The 16385-nt window shown below is 40.1% G+C and overlaps 1 protein-coding gene across 2 annotated transcripts in view; it reads right to left on the reverse strand.

The window, feature by feature from the left end:
• Positions 1-11847: 11847 nt before the first annotated feature.
• Positions 11848-16385, reverse strand: part of Heatr6 (HEAT repeat containing 6) — a 33476-nt gene continuing 28938 nt past the window's right edge. For both annotated transcript variants that reach the window (XM_076870154.1, XM_076870153.1), the window contains exons 19-20: positions 15472-15676; positions 11848-13868 (exon numbers count right to left, since the gene is read on the reverse strand). In XM_076870154.1, the coding sequence (XP_076726269.1) occupies positions 13297-13868; positions 15472-15676 (777 nt within the window). In that variant the 3' untranslated portion in view covers positions 11848-13296. The remainder of the gene's footprint in view (positions 13869-15471; positions 15677-16385) is intronic.

A 16385-nucleotide genomic window follows, 5' to 3' on the forward strand; every position in this document is an offset into this window, starting at 1 on the left:
AGTGGATTTGGGCGGATTGGATTTGGGCAGAGAACGTGGATTCCCCCAGAGCGTGTTTGTAGACGGCCGGTGTGAGTTCGGGAATAAAGAATTGCTGTTTGAATCTACAAGCTGTGTGGAGACTCGTGATTTGTGCCCAGCCGAGAGACTGCGGCATCTGGTGGCCCGTACGCGGAACGTCTGAAACTTGGAGGTAAGTGAAATTGCTCGCCCCTGAGGGAAGGCGAGAGAATGGGTGACCATTTCAGAAAACAATGTGTTCTTCTTTTGATTTATTTTGTTTTTCTTTCAAGCTGCCTATCCCTAGAAATTTCTCAGGCAAACTGGAAAAAATGGTTGACTAAAGGTTTGAAGTTTGTCGGCCCTGAGGAAGAGAAAATTGATACAACGATTTTTTATTCTGTTTTTGCTTCATTCAGTTTCGGTTTTGTTTTGTGTTATCTTATTGGGTTGCGTTATCTTTATAGTAGATTAAAACAAACTGAAAAGATGTTAAGTAAATTGTTAGAGGTTCAGAACATGGTGAAAGACATTTTAGATCAAGCAAAAGAGAAGGTCTCTCCAGCTAGTCAGACAGAGGAAGAAAATTTAAAGGAAAAGGGGTTGTTAGGAAAAAGGCCACAACAGGAGGCTGTTACTAACTCCGTTTTATCACAAGAGGGTTTAATTCAACCAACAGCCCCACCGATAGAGACAGCTGAGTGGCCCTCAAACCCCGTAGTTGATAAATGGAATCCTGAGACAGGACCTCAAAGATTAGCATGCCCTGTACTTGAACAGGTAGGAGGGCAGCGAATTCACCGTGCTTTAGATTTTAAAACAGTGAAGCAGTTAAAAGAGGCTGTAACAACCTATGGTCCCCAAGCTCCCTTCACGGTGAGCATGGTCGAGTCCATTACTAACTTGGACATGACGCCAGCAGATTGGGCTAGCATGTGTAAATCTGTGCTAAATGGAGGACAATATTTGTTATGGAAGGTTGCCAATGAGGAATTTTGTGCAGAGACAGCTAGGAGAAATGCAGCAGCCGGTTACCCTCAAAGAAATTTAGAAATGTTGCTAGGAAAAGGACCTTATGAGGGTCAGCGGCAACAAATTGAATATGATCCTGCTATATATGCACAAATTGCTGCAGACGCAGTTAGGGCATGGAAGACTTTACAAGGACATGGAGATTTACAAGGTCAGCTATCTAAGGTAATACAGAGAGCTAATGAACCTTACGCTGACTTTGTAGATAGGCTAATTCAAACGGCTGCCAAAATTTTTGGGGATACGGAACAAGCAATGCCATTAATAAAACAACTGGCTTATGACCAAGCAAATCGTTGCTGCAGAGAGGTTATTAGACCATGGAGACATGAAGATTTAAACACATATATTAAATTATGTAGAGATATTAATGAACAAGGGCAAGTCTTGGCAGCTGCAGTACAACAGGCTTTAGATACCAGGCCAAAAACATGCTATGATTGTGAACAAACAGGACATTTTAAAAGGAGTTGCCCCATAGGAGGAGGATTTAACAAAACTAGGTATCAAAGAAATAGAATACCGGGTATTTGCCCACGATGCCGTAGAGGGAGACATTGGGCTAATGAATGCCGTTCTCAAACTACCATAGAGGGTACTCCCTTACCAAAAAACGGAAAAGGACCAGGTATTTACCCACGATACCGTGGAGAAAGGCATCAGGCTCCGTTGCCAAAAAACGGACAGCCGGGCCCAATGCTCCGGGGCCCACAACCACAAATATACGGGGCAGTGGAGGAACCCAGCAACACCATCAGAGTAGTGCCCAGGACACATTGTCCATTAAATCCCTCATCAGACAAACCCGAGGGAGCGCAGGGTTGGACATCTGCGCCTCTGCCAGAGCAGTACTAACTCCAGAGATGGGAGTTCAAATCATTCCCACAGGAATAAAAGGACCTCTTCCCCAAGGGACAGTAGGCTTATTATTGGGACGTAGTTCATCTACATTAAAAGGACTTATGATAAGTCCCGGGGTAATTGATCCCGATTATGTAGGTGAAATAAAAATTATAGCTAGTTCTCCAAGAGGTATATCAGTAATTTCACCTGGAGATAGAATAGCACAGTTGTTAATAATACCCAGCCTACATAATAAATTTCCTAGTCATAGTGTAAAAAGAGGTTCCAGGGGATTAGGCTCCACAGGTGTAGATTGGGCTATGTTGTCTTTAAATTTAGATTCTCGCCCAATGTTAAAACTAAATATTCAAGGACACGACTTTAATGGGCTACTGGACACAGGTGCAGACCTTAGCATCATATCTAGTAAGGAATGGCCAAAACATTGGCCATTACAACAAGCCACTCAAACGCTTCGAGGCCTAGGAGTGGCTACTAATCCCCATAGAAGTGCAATGATATTAGATTGGAAGGATCCTGAAGGTTGTGAGGGAACTATACAGCCCTATGTATTGGATCATCTTCCTATAAATTTATGGGGACGAGATGTCCTAGATCAATTAGGTTTGACATTAACAAATAACATCAATCCTAATGCGCCCACTACTAGGGCTAGACAAGGTTTTAGGAAAGAAAAAAGATTAGGAAAACAAGGACAAGGTATAGCAGCACCAATTCAAATAGATCAAGGAACAGACAGACATGGGTTGGATTTTCAGAAAGGGCCACTGAGACAATCAAAATTACTTGGAAATCAGAAAGACCAGTGTGGGTTCCTCAGTGGCCCCTGACTAAAGAAAAGATACAAGTAGCCCATGATCTGGTCAAACAACAATTAGCGGAAGGACATATACAACCTTCCATATCTCCCCATAATACTCCCATTTTTGTCATTAAAAAGAAATCTGGTAAATGGAGATTATTGCAAGATTTAAGAGCCATTAATAATGAGATGGTTATTATGGGACCTGCTCAATCAGGGATTCCTCAATTGTCTGCTTTGCCAAAAACCTGGCATGTTTTAGCCATAGATATTAAAGACTGTTTTTTTTCAATTCCAATTCATCCCGAGGATAGTCCACGTTTTGCATTTACTATCCCTGCATTAAATCATGAAGGTCCTGATCAGAGATATGAATGGAAAGTACTCCCTCAAGGGATGGCTAACAGTCCAACTATGTGTCAAATATATGTTAATAAAGCAATCCAGCCACTTAGAAATCAAAATCCTGAACTACAAATATTTCACTATATGGATGATGTATTATTGGCACATAAAGATAAAAACATATTGCTGGAATGTTATGCCACACTTACAAACTTATTAAAAAATTATAATCTAGAGATAGCAATAGATAAAGTACAATTAAATTTTCCAATTAATTATTTAGGAGTTCTATTATCCTCAACCATGGTCCGTCCACCAAAAATTCAAATACGAGTAGATCAACTCAAGTCACTTAACGACTTTCAAAAGTTATTGGGAGACATAAATTGGATAAGGCCTTATCTAGGCATACCAACAGGAGAGTTGGGACCTTTATTTGATATTCTAAAAGGTCCATCAGATCCAAACTCACCTCGCATGTTAACTCCTGAAGCAAGAAAGGCATTGAAAATTATTGAAACATATATGGAAAATATACATTTGGATAGAATTGATATAAGTTTGCCTTTATTATTTATTGTACTACCAACAAAAAATATTCCTACAGGAGTATTTTGGCAAGAAGGTCCATTATTGTGGATACATTTATCTTATTCTCCTAACACTATTCTTACTAGGTATCCTGAGGCTGTAGGACAATTAATACTCAAAGGAATAAAAGCAGCGAAGGGAGTGTTTGGAATTTCTCCCAATAAAATTATTACTCCATATACTATGGATCAAATTGATGAGTTAGCTAATGAGTTAAATACTTGGGCAATAATCATGTGTAAATCTAATGTTTCATTTGATAATCACTTACCATCTAATCCTTTGTTGTCTTTTTGGTCTAAGCATCCTGTAGTTTTTCCAAAAATGACAAGAAAAACCCCTATCATGAATGCTCCAAATATATTCACTGATGGGTCAAATAATGGTACAGCAGCAGTAGTTACCCCTGATCAAACTTTTACATTTTTAGTACCCAAACAATCAGCTCAAAAGGTAGAGCTTAATGCAGTATTACAAGCCTTTTTAATGTTTAAAGATTCTGTATTTAATTTATTTTCTGATAGTCAGTATGTAGTTAATGCTATAGTATCTCTTGAAGATGCTGGTAGGATTTCCCCTTCTTCTACTGTTTTCTCTTTGTTTTCCACTATACAAAGTCTAATCTGGGACAGAAAAGATCCATTCTTTATAGGACATATTAGAGCACATACAGGATTGCCTGGAGCCCTTAGTTTGGGCAATGATTTAGCAGATAAAACTACACATGACATACATATTTTCTCTACACTAGAAGAAGCTACGAATTTTCATAAAAAATTCCATGTTAATGCTAATACTTTACAAAAGCATTTTAAAATAACTAAGGAACAAGCCAGACATATAATAAAACAATGTCAAAATTGTGTGACCTTTTTACCACAAGTTAATCTTGGAGTCAATCCTAGAGGACTGATACCTAACCATATTTGGCAGATGGACGTCACACACTTGCCAGAATTTGGAAAATTAAAATATTTACATGTTACAGTTGATACTTCTTCCGGATTTTTGATGGGCTCCCTTCATGTCGGAGAAAAAACTAAAGATGTTATAGCTCATTGCTTACAAAATTTTGCCACTGTGGGTGTTCCTAAACAGTTAAAAACCGATAACGGTCCTGGCTATACCTCTACCTCTTTTAAACAATTTTGCTCATCATTTGGTATTACTCATATAACAGGAATTCCATACAATCCACAGGGACAAGGCATAGTTGAAAGAGCTCATCAAACTATTAAAATGTACTTACTAAAACAAAAAGAGGGAATTGGAAAGGGGTATATATCCCCCAAAGATAAACTTAAAATAACACTTTTTACTCTAAACTTTTTAAATTTGGATTCATCAGGACTTAGTGCTGCGGAAAGGCATATGTATCCAAAAAATGTGCATAAGCCTAAAGTTCTTTGGAAAGATATTCTAACAGGACAATGGAAAGGTCCAGACCCAGTGATTGTCTGGAGTCGGGGCTCTGTTTGTGTGTTTCCACAGGGAGAACAGCAGCCGATTTGGATTCCAGAAAGACTAACTAAAACGATTTCTACAGATCGAAAAGAAGATGATTTGACTCAAATCCATAACAGCTGATATCCAGAACTCCAGCTTGGCCATTCTTACATCTGCAACAGTGATTAACAAGGATGCTTTTTTCAATATCTATTTTATTATTGCATTTTTCCCACATCATAAGGTTCTATTTTTATTTTTTGAGCTCATACAAACCTAGGTTAATGTTTTTCTGATCAGTTTTATTTTTTGACTGTGGAGTTTTTAAACATTGCAATGGAGATTTCACCTAGGTAAAGCTACAAGGCCTTTATTATTATCTTATGTGTTGTACGTTTGTTTGCACATTTGTGTTTTGTGTTGTATGTCTGTGTGTGCGTATTTCATATATGAGGAGCGCTCATGAGAAAATGGATCCAAATTATTATTATTTTTTTTTATTCACGTGATTTAAATGGCTTAATTTAAATTAGGTAAACAGCTGTTAAAGATTGTTTTTAAAGGTGCTTAACATATCTGCTTGTTTACTAATTTAAATCAGGTAAACAGCTGTTAAGGATTGTTTTTTAAGGAGGTTAACAGATCTGTTTGTTTACTTTCACCTTTCCTTTTCATTATATTTAATAATTCTTTTCAGGTTAATGTCTTTTTAGCATCATTGCCAGAATTCCTATCTTCATCCCAATGAATATAACTCAACAAGTATGCTCAATCAAGGAGCCAACTTACTTTGGGAGGCAACGGACTTTGGGAGGAGATGGACAGATTGATAGATTCCTCCACTTTGAACCGCTTGCAGAACTTGCCTGGACTATGTAACTACGTTTAGTGCAGCTATTGTGGTAATGCTGGCATATATTTGCTGATGGTGTCACCAGTGATCTTTGCTGATGGTGTCACCAATGATGCAATTTTTCCAAAGGAACTGTCAATTGGCTTGGTGTCGTGGCATTTCTGTATCCTCCTCCCTTCTGCTAGTGATGGTCTAAATTTGGGGGCCAATGGCTATATGCTGGACCGGCAGTCAGTGACGGGTATGATCCAATTGCAATGGTATCAACCTAAGACAGGAGGCTGACGCCTAAAGGTCAGTTACCTAAAGGTCAGTTTTCCGATGACGGGTAAGAGCCATATGTTGAATTGGACAACCTACCAGGCGCGGTCCTTAAGCCACATTAACCTCACTCCCCCACTGGCACCAAGGCCAAATTTGGGGGCCAACAGAGGTGAGGCAAAGAACCTCACCCCCCCACTGGTGCATAGACCTATCCACAAGTATGGCTGTATGCTGGACCGGTAGTCAGTGACGGGTATGATCCAGTTGCAATGGTATCAACCTAAGACAGGAGGCTGACGCCTAAAGGTCAGTTACCTAAAGGTCAGTTTTCCGATGACGGGTAAGAGCCATATGTTGAACTGGACAACCTACCAGGCACGGTCCTTAAGCCACATTACTTGTTGTTTAATTAATCAGAAGGGGGGAGATGCTGGGAGCCATCAGCCAAGTAGGTATGACAAATTCCTTGCCAGCTTACTCCCATGCTGTCTAGTGGAAGGACTTCTGAAAGGTGACCTTGCTCAAGGACCAGGGCAGGATCCGTGTTTAGGGTGTTCCCCCTTTAGAATAGGGCAGTTTAGCATAATAGGAGAGTAGGGTGTTTCCCCTTTAGAATAGGGCGGTTTAGTAATAGGAGATTAGGGTGTTCCTCTTTTGGAATAGGGCGTATCCTGCTGCTGAGTTCCTCTTGAGTGCTTAGGGTCAGACAGTATATTTTGGGAGACAGAAGCCCATGCGGAGTGGATTTAGGCAGGAGTGGATTTGGGCGGATTGGATTTGGGCAGAGAACGTGGATTCCCCCAGAGCGTGTTTGTAGCCGGCCGGTGTGAGTTCGGGAATAAAGAATTGCTGTTTGAATCTACAAGCTGTGTGGAGACTCTTGATTTGTGCCCAGCCGAGAGACTGCGGCACAAATAGAGATTAAAGTGTTACATGGTGGCACAGGAGGCTGAGGCAGGACAATTGAAAGTTCAAAGCCAGCCCTAGCAACTTAGTGAAGTCCTAAGCAACTTAGTGAGATCCTGTTTCAAAATAAGTAAAAAGGGCTGGGGATGCAACCCAGGGGTTAAGTGCCTCTGGGTTCAATTCCTGGTAGCCCAAAAAAAAAAAAAAAAAAAAAAAAAAAGAGTTACATGTAAATCAACTGAAAATTAGAAAACAGCATCCAACAATAGAGAATTGGTTAAATTATTGTATATCAATACAATGGACTATTATGTAGTTATTAAAGCCATGTTTTAGTAGAATCACCAATGCTTACAACCTACCATTAAGTAAAATAGTAGATTACAAAAAATAAATGTCTTATGACCACAGCTTTGTAGTTCAGTTCCCCATGAGATATATGAGATTGTGTGCTTGCACAAACACACATTTGAGGTGTTTATAAGGCCACATGTACACACATACAAAAGTCTGTAATAAAACATTGAAATGATAACATTGATTTTTCTCAGGAGATAGCAGGTAATTTTTACATACACACACGTCTGTGTTTTTCCCCAAGTATTCCACATTAAAGACAATCTACTTTTATAACACTGGAAAATACATGTTATTTAGAAAATTGTTTTATAATAGTTCTAATATTAAAATAATTAAAACACTTTGATAAAGGAAAGTGAAGACAAATTCAGGGAGCAGATCCTGTGAAGACCAGGAATCCACTGGATTGAGCCTCCTATTTTTCCCAGGACTGTTCCATGGATCAACCAAACACAACTTTGTAATTGCTCTGGCACCTGACACCTGACACCTGATGCCTGGCTTTCTCTGGAGAGGAAAATCCTGTCCCACTGTGGGAAAACCACCGCTGTGCCCAGAAGATAGTCTTGTATCCATTTCCAGAGGAAAAATAAAGCTGATGGTTTGTGTTCTCTCAATTAAGACTTTTCTCCTATAATATTTTTTTTTGAGGAGCTGGGAGTATAGCTCAGTGGTAGAGTATATGCCTAGCATGCAGGAGCTGATGTCCACCCCCTACCCGCCCCAAATTTCTTTAAAACATATGATACCTAATGTTAGTCTGATATGTTAGAACTCCATATGAGACTCAGACTTAGTACTGATTATGTATTTAACTATCTTAAGTTCTCTGTATCACCATTTCAGCAGACACTGTTTCAGGAGAATAAAGACTACAACAACCTAGGTCTGTGTTTCAAAGTTCCCAGGTGATTCTGCAACACCTCTGTGCACACAGGTTGAGACCACCATTGTAGCATGTTCCAAAGTGGCAGTTCTCAGACTTTGCTGCCATCAGAATCACTTGTGCAGTTTTAAAAACTTCCAATGGCAAGGCCATATCTCAGACCACTAAACTCAGAGGGCACCTGCCCATCAATGGGCCTTAAAGGTCAGGCAAGGTGGTGCATGCTTGTAATTCCAGCAGCTTGGGAGGCTGAGGAAGGAGGATCATGAGTTCAAAGTTCAGCAATTTAACAAGGCCTTAAGCAACTCAGTGAGACCCTGTCTCTAAATAAAACATAAAAAGGGCTGGGAATGTGGCTCAGTGGTTAAACGCCCCTGGGTTCAATCCTCGTACAAAAAAAAAAAAAAAATTCACTTGGATGATTTCAATATACATCTGGATTTGAACTAATGTTTTTAATGACAGCAACCCAATAAACAGCTTGTAAAAGCAGAATCTGAACTACTTTGTGTTCTCTGTCTCCCTCTGCTGCCTTTTCTACCACACTGCTGAAATTTACTGCCACTGGGTATCCAAGTGCTTGCTGGTACTTTTAAAAGTTTGCTAAGAAAATTAAAAAGAACCAAAGAGGACTGAAATTTTGAAGGAACTAAAAAGCTATAAAGTATATTCTTGTCTGTCACAGGATGTTCTAGGAGTTTTAAATGCATTAAAATAGGGCTGGGATTGTGGCTCAGAGGCAGAGCGCTTACCTAGCACACGTCAGACCCTGGGTTTGATCCTTAGCACCACATAAAAAAAGTAAAATAAAGATATGTGTCCACCTATAAGTAAAAAATAAATACTTTAAAAAAATGCATTAAGATAAAGCAGCTAAGGAAAACTTTGCAATATTTGGCAAATAAAAAGTAGCCAATAGATATTAGTTATGGCCATTCACAGTAAAGTACAAATTAGAGCCCATCTTTTGAGTATCAGTGATTCATTTTTAATGAATGGTTTTAATTCATTCCAAAATATTCTTAGTCACTTAGTCCTATTTGTCCCTGGCATACTGTTGGCTAAGGGTGACCAGTAGTGAGAAGAAAGACTGGTCTTCTGGCTAGAAAGACAGTTTTGATTTTCCTTCTTTGACTGCCTCGGAAAGCTGTTATGTTTTACTGTTTGTTTCTATTCATTCTATTATTTTCTGAGTTGATTTACTTTCTTCATTTCTGCACATAATCATCTGTGAATTCAGTCTCTCAGGGTGGTGTTATGTAATGATAATTTGGAATTGCTTGAAAAAATTTTTTAAATTTTATTTTTGGCTTATTTGATCACATTGGCTATTAAATTGTGTACAATATTGGGAGACAGTGATGATACTTAGGTTTGCTTATTTTGATTCTGAGTTTTTAAAGGAGAAGTCACTGCTAAGATATGTTTTATTATATTGGTGAAGTATCTTTTAAATTCCTTATTGTTTTAAAAGGAATTTTGCTTGGAAAAAGACACTATTTTTTATACTCTTGTAGCATCCATAAAAATGACTGTTTGGCTTTTTCAATTTGGTGTGATAGCATTTTTAAATTAATGTGATAGCATTTTATTAATAGAACTTGCCTGCATTTCTTTAGTAAATCCTAGCTGGACATGGGGTGGAAGAGAGCAACAGCTCTTATGACACTCCCAGAGAGGGTGTTCCACCAATGTCCTCCTCTCCCATTATAACCGTAAGCCTCTGCTCCTGATGGTGGTGGTGATCCTCAGGGATGTGGACAGAAATGACAAATGCACATACACTCATTATCTGATACTTGGCCCCCCGCTAACCCTGGCACAATGTCATCCAGTGGAGCTGAGGACCCTTTAGCACTGGCTTGAGGACTCAAGGTGTGCACTGGAAGCAGCCAGACCTCCTTCCTTCCTCAAGGTTCTCCGCAGTGTGCAGATGGAGACATCCCAGCCCAAGGACGATGCCAAAGAGCGAGCAGCAAGGGGCCCCTACCAGGCCTGAACGAGGTGCTTCTCATGTTGTGTGACTTGCTTCTGAACAACTCTGTGAGAAACTGTTAGCCCCACTTTAGAGATACTTGCCAGAGGACATAGTTACTAAGTAGCACAGCTGTCCTTTAAAACTGGGTGTAATTTTGGAGCTTGTACAAACTGGATCTGTAGATTCTGAAGACTGGCTCTTGGGATGGGTGAAGAGGCAGAAGCAGAAAAAGGGTCAATGTGGCCTATCCCTTGCTTCCCCTTGAGGAACTTGTGGGGACAGTACTGAGGCTCTTGTTGGCAGACTGGAAATCCTGTGGTGGCGCCTCTCCACTGATGGATCCAGGTTCCCCAGGCATCCCAGCTATCGCCTCACCTAAAAGTACAGCTGAGGGAATCCAGCTGTTGTCCTCACAGAGACTGCTGGAATGTTGGCAGTATCTCTGCCCAGGACACCGAAAATGCAAGGAAAGAAATGTTTGATATTTATTGAGTGCCAGAGATGTTCTAAGAACTTTCCATGTATTAATTAATCTAATCATTTTAACATCATTACAAAGAAGATACCATTATCTCCATTTCACAGATAAAAGATTAAGGCACAGAGGTTAGGGAACTTCCACAGACAGAAATCTAGAGAGCCTGGGTTTAAGACCAGGCTCTTCATCATTGCCATTTTAATGAAGTAAAGGCTGAATGAACCAAAGTAACTCACTACGCTCTTAGGTTGGAAAGATGGTGTGGTGTCACTTTGGTCAACATTCACCTATGACTACCAAAATCAAGGAAGCCTTTGTCTCTATGTTCAAGAGGAGGTTTCGATCTGCTCTCATCTCTGTAGGACACCCACCTCACTACTGACTAATATCACAGAGCGGGGTTACATGGATGTCTTTCTGGAATTTTAGAGGCAGTTAGCAGGTTTTATACTGATCTCAGAAAAGGTTCGAAGATGAGTCTCAATGCTGTTCATCTAATGAAGAAGGCTCCAGCTATTGTATCTCCAATTTTTCTTTTAAATATCAAAACGAATTTCAGAGTATAACATTTTTAAAAACTTCTTTATGGTGTTGGGGATTGAGCCCAGGATCTCATGCATATTAGGCAAACTCTGAATCACTGACCCACATCCCCAGCCTAGAATTTAATGTTTGAATTAGAATTCTGAATCAGCAGGGCTTTTTGCATTGAAGTAAGTTCTAACTCTATTTTCTGGGTGGCTTCAGTACTAGTAGTGTTACTGAGGCACCAGCCCAAGGTGTTGACAGGTGTCTGCCCTCTGATGCACACGCAGGAGGCCTCAGTAAGAAAAGCAGCATCCCTTTGAGACTGACGCCCAGACCCAACTCCTGGAATTTCTAGAGATGCTTAATCTTTTCTTTCCCTTTATGTGAACATTAACATCCATATCAGGCCTGGAAACCTTTGTAGAAACTACAGGTTCAAAAAAAAAAAAAAAAAAAAAAAAAAAAAAAGACTTAAATAAAGGAGATTTTGTTTGAGATAAGCAAAAGATAAAAATGACATTTCACAAAGATTTTATTAAGAAACCCACCAGTAAAAGCTCAAAAAACCCCCAGGCCATTAAGGTATATAAGCCACATTTTTACTTTTATGAAAGTGCAAGTCAAGAAGCTGCCATTTAATGTATTGAAGACAAAGAAGTTCCAAGATTTGAGAAGAATCAGAATTCCTGTAGGTCAGGACAGGTTTGATTCAGTTTCCTGGGTCCTCTACAGCAATCCTTATTCAGAATCATCTCCAAAGAAGGTTAAGTTTGAAAAATGTTCTTTGTGTTTTCACTGTGCCTGTGGTCTAATTCTTTGGAAACTAATTCTCTACTAGTGGAAAATGAAGACTTTAGGAAATCTGGATGCTGTGTCCCCTTGTCACTGCCTCGACAGCAGTTTTGAACAACATATTAAAGGACAGAAAAGAGCAACTCAAAGGCAAAGAGAAAAACTGAAAACATAAACCCTTAAAATAAGTATCTAAATGGTAATTAAGTACTAGATCACCAGAGCCCATTCTCTACATCTTGATTCTTATTTATCTAAGGTCAAAAGTAATTGTGGAATATTTTAATTGGTTCTTAAATGTCCTAAGTTCCTTATTGAAATAAATTCTAATAAATTGTTGGCAGGCAAAAGACAAATGCAAAATCTTAATGTAAATAATTGTTCTGTGAGAAATGACTTTCACCACTACTTGGGCATTATCAAAATATAGTTTAAAAACCCTTCTTTTCAACCACTGAAATTACACAAGTGATCATTTTTGAAGGCACAAATTAAAAGGTGGAAAAACCACTCATAAATTGAGGCTACTCTTCTCAAAAGATAATCTGCATAGGAGTCGGTGTTGTGGCCTAGGCCAGGGCTCCTGCATGCTAGGAGTTCACTCTGGCTCCTGAGTCGTGGAGAGGCTGGGGGGATCCTTGAGGTTGGCACTGGGGGAGCCTGGCACAGCAACTACTTACTAAGAGGAACTTTTTCAGGATTTTATCAGCTGATGCAGTTGTTCCAGTGCAGACTGACTAAGCATCTGATCTGCTCAAAGCTTTCTCTAAGTGTGACCTGACCAGAACAAGAGATTGTGGCCACACTATTTTCATTAGCTTATTATAAAAGAAAAAAGTTCCTGGAGATACACAACATTCTAATTCCTTCCTTTTTCTGGGACTAAACACCCTTCACAACTTCCCAGTGTGCTCAGCCAACACTACAACCTGACGCCTGGGGTACAGGTTGCCCAGGTTAGAGCTTTCAATACCCTGACATGACCAGTGCAGTGCAGCCACTCTCCAAAGCAGCTGAGCCCTTTGAGAAGACGTCAAATGGCTGCTAACCTATTCTAAATAAATAGTGGATAAACTGTTCCTGTCTGTTAAGATTAAATCCCACATAACCTATGCTCAAGCTTGCATCTTCCTATGACCATGTTTGACATCTGGAAAGTATGGTGAAATAGTCACCGATCTGACAACTCTAGAAGTGTCACTTGTGACCCAGAGGTATCAAAATAAATAGTCAAAATATTTTCTAAAAAGTCCATGATGACTCCTCTGGCTGTGTCCCCAGTTAGCGCCTGTATACTGCTTATATGCTTCAGGGCCATTTTGACCATCTGGTCTCTTTCTTGTGGGCTATGGGCTGCTCCAGGATCATCTCCCTCTGTTCCGGATTTTAAAAACTGTAGGAGATAGGACCGGATCATATCTCCATTCAGTTCAAGGGTGTCTTTGATGCAGGGCAGGTCTGAGGCGCTGGCCAAGCTTAAGAGGTGAATCAGGGCCTGGCAGATCTGGGTCCGTAGGCTGGCACAGTATTTGAATTCAAGAAAGTCTGTGGTGTCTTCACTCTTCTGCAGGGCAGTGACCAATGCATTCCAGATCTGAGCATACTGCTCTACAGACCCATACTGCTCTCTCTTGCTCGGGATGGAAAGAGCAGTGGCAGATCTGATACGCACTTTGAAGTTCTTGCATGATGTTACAACAGACGTCAGGGCATGGTAGGCTTGGGAGGTCCATGGGGCTGTCCCTAGGAAGAATATCGTCATTAAAACCACTAAAGGTATAGAAATAAGTTGGGGGGGTGCAGTGGAGAAGGCATGCACATTAATGCTCCTGACAGTCACCAAATGTGCCCATTTCTTTCTTATAATAATCCCATAAGATCAGGGTGGTGAGTGAATAATGGTGGGATCCTAGGTAAGTGACTGGATACTGACCCCCAAACCTCCCTCTTCACCTAGCCCAGCCTGCAGCATGCTTAGGACTTCTGCTACCCAACACAGGACTTTGGCTGATTTAGAAAAAGGTTTCTTCTCTAGGAAGATTTTCTCCAAAGGGGCAAGATTTGGAAGGAGCATGGAATGAATTGCAGCCCTACCTGTCCTCTCAGTTGGACGTTGTTGAGCAGTATACAACCCATACAACTGTATGCAGCAGCCCTGTTCATGCAGTTGTTCCAGTGCAGACTGACTAAGCATCTCGCCCAGATTAGCATACACACACTGCTTTGGCCACAGCAACTTTTGCATTTTATTGTGAAGAAAAAGAAAACTTCTAATTTCAAGATTTCTTTCTTCTATTCCCATAGGCTCAGAAAAATCTCCCTGCTTCCCTCCTCCCCAGTTACCTTTGCTTTGGGGTGTCCTTATTCTTCAGCCTGAAGTAGAATTAGACTTAGCTTCTTTAAGTCTCCCAGCCCTTCCTTATTCTTTGTTGCCTCTGAAGACAGGCAAATAGGCCCTTTCCAATTTGTGGATGCTATTGCTATTTACAATGGACCACTGTTTGAGGTCCTTGAATCTCACCATCCCAATGCCATCTCTAGTCAGTTTCCTGTCTCATTTTCCTTTTGTGGCTGCTGATAGCTCTACCTCCTCAATGGAAAATGTCATGAGGCTACTTCTCTACCAGCTCCCTCTGGTCCCTACTTGATGAAGGCTCTGCAGGCCCAGAGGATTTCCTCCTCTTTAGGAACACATTTTTAGATTCAAGTTTTGTCAGAGAGACAGACATATAAGGCAAATGCTGGCCTTCAAAGTGAGTGCTGTCTGGGGCTATAATCCATACACCTAAGCAGCTGCTGGCCCTGAATGGTATTTCCTGCTACATGTCATGTTGTGATGATATGACTGACGGACACCCTCCTTAGATGAGGCATCTACCTCTGTTCCGAGGGCTCACAGGATTTCATATTTGTACCTTTTTTCCCATTCCATTTTTTTGATATTTTTCTTGACTGTTAAAACCATATATGTTCATTGTAGAAAACTTAGAAAATGAAAGCAGAAAACAAATCTACTCATTATTCCATTCAGAGGCAACCAGTATTCATAATTAGGTCAATTTCCTTTTCATCTTTTCTCTACCCATCTGTTGAGATTTTACTATAGAAAGTATTTAATATTCTGCTTTAGTTTTTGTTTAAAAAACTTAGAATTATTTTCCCAGTTTATAAAAAAAACTTTGAAAATATAATTTTAAATGGTAACAAAATATTCTGTTGAATATACATACAATAATTTATTTTGCCATTGTCCCAAATTTGGGGTTCCATTGTTTTCTAATACTGTGACAAAAAACATTGTGAAAAAAAAGTTTGTCTGCTAGAGTGAAGAGGGTAACCTTCTTACCAAGAGGAAGGGCAGGATTTTTAAACACATTTCCCATGGCGTAACAGGCATTCCATCGAACTTTCATGGCAGCCTCGATCAGAACAGTAGATATCAGAGCCTGGATAGACTCCTCAATAATTTCAGCAAATATGGGTTTTTCTATATGAGAAGGTTGCAGAAAATGAAGCAAGTTTCCAAGGGCCCGAACTGCATTGCTTTTTACCTACAATAAAATGTAAAAGCCTTAGAAATCTGTTTTGCCAGAGATGTTTCAGAAAGTATAATTTTTGCTTTAAAAACCCCAGGAGACACTAGGTTTCTCAAAGCAGGAAGACTAATGAAATGTACCTCCTGTAAGGATGCAAGTCCTTGGAACTCTGCAAGGTCACATCTGGTTAATTTTCTGAGCCATCAGAAAGATGAGGTCTATACAGCTCCTCTCCTAGATTGCTGGTGCTAGACTGCACCTCAGAGAGGTCTGTCTTCCCTTATAGAGATGGAGCACCAGGCCCAAGACAACAGGACCAGGCTGCTTTGCAGCAAGGCTAGAAGGAGAAGCTAGGCTTCATCACTCCAGCCCAGAATTTTCTATTAGATCAGAATGTTTTAATTTTTGCAACATACTAGAATCATCCAAGGTTTTGTTTTTGTTTTTAATACCTATTTCCTGGACTCTAACCCAAAAATTCTGATTGAATTACTTTGAGGTAGGGCTTCCCAGGTGGTTCTCAGAACCACTGTACTAAATAAAGCATTGGTCTGGGTCAGGTACTATGCTAGGTGCTTTACCATAAGGCACCTCAGAGTCTAGTGAAGTATATGCAATGACTCCCATATTCCAGGTGAGAAAACTGAACTTCAGAGAAGCTAAAGAACACACCAGAGTCACCTACTATAAAAGGGGAAGCCAGGACTTGAATCCATGTCCACTT

Source organism: Callospermophilus lateralis, chromosome 11, assembly GCF_048772815.1.
Source record: "Callospermophilus lateralis isolate mCalLat2 chromosome 11, mCalLat2.hap1, whole genome shotgun sequence".
Taxonomy (NCBI): Eukaryota; Metazoa; Chordata; class Mammalia; order Rodentia; family Sciuridae; genus Callospermophilus; species Callospermophilus lateralis.